Genomic DNA, 1,040 nt, shown 5'->3' on the forward strand with positions numbered 1-1,040 from the left:
CCCGTCTCTCTCTCCCTCCCCGCACTGCCCGTCACTCTGTCTCCACCCCTCCCGACACTCTCTCTCTCTCTCTGTACCGCCCATCACTCTGTCTCCACCCCTCCCGACACTCTCTCCCTCCCCGCACTGCCCGTCTCTCTGTCTCCACCCCTCCCGACACTCTCTCTCTCTGTACCGCCCGTCACTCTGTCTCCTCCCCTCCCGTCTCTCTCTCCCTCCCCGCACTGCCCGTCACTCTGTCTCCTCCCCTCTTCTCACTCTCTGCGCGTGTCTCGGACAGGTCGGGGCGCTGTGTATAAAAGGAGACACCAGCAGACAGTTTGTTACTGAACAACGACTGGAGTGAAGCTGCATTATGTCTGGCAGAGGGAAAGGAGGCAAAGGACTTGGCAAAGGCGGAGCCAAGCGGCACCGTAAAGTGCTCCGTGACAACATCCAGGGCATCACCAAACCGGCCATCCGCCGTCTGGCTCGGCGTGGCGGCGTCAAGCGGATCTCGGGTCTGATCTACGAAGAGACCCGCGGGGTGCTGAAGGTTTTCCTGGAGAATGTGATCCGGGATGCGGTCACCTACACCGAGCACGCCAAGCGCAAGACGGTCACTGCCATGGATGTGGTGTACGCTCTGAAACGCCAGGGCCGCACTCTCTATGGCTTCGGCGGTTGAGCAACTCTTCGTTCTTCCAAACACAAAACAAAGGCTCTTTTAAGAGCCGCCCACCAACTCACCGAGAGAGCAGTGACCGGCGAGAGCAGATCGCAGGCCATTGACCTGAAATGTTAACTTCAATATGCGATTTAAGTTTGAAACAAAAAGTTGATGAGGTTATCAGGTAGTCTTACAATTACCCCAAGGATACTGTCTGAGCGGTATTGGGTCCCGAAATGTACATGTTGCATTAAAGGTCTGGAGATTAAACTCCCATTCTCTAATGGTGAGTGTAATAACCCAATCAGAGAGCGGCCTCATTCCACCAATGAAGAGCGAGCAGCAAGAAAAGCGCGGAAACCTGTTTCCCGGATGGGCTGAAATTTGAAAA

At 55.4% G+C, this 1,040-nt stretch overlaps 1 protein-coding gene across 1 annotated transcript; it reads left to right on the plus strand.

Moving 5' to 3' along the window:
* The first annotated feature begins 317 nt into the window (after window positions 1-317).
* LOC140730038 (histone H4) lies at window positions 318-796 on the plus strand. The gene has a single exon (XM_073050183.1). It carries the CDS (start codon window positions 356-358, stop codon window positions 665-667), a length of 312 nt encoding a protein of 103 aa, XP_072906284.1. The 5' UTR covers window positions 318-355; the 3' UTR covers window positions 668-796.
* Window positions 797-1,040: the final 244 nt, after the last annotated feature.

Source organism: Hemitrygon akajei, chromosome 7 (assembly GCF_048418815.1).
Source record: "Hemitrygon akajei chromosome 7, sHemAka1.3, whole genome shotgun sequence".
Taxonomy (NCBI): domain Eukaryota; kingdom Metazoa; phylum Chordata; class Chondrichthyes; order Myliobatiformes; family Dasyatidae; genus Hemitrygon; species Hemitrygon akajei.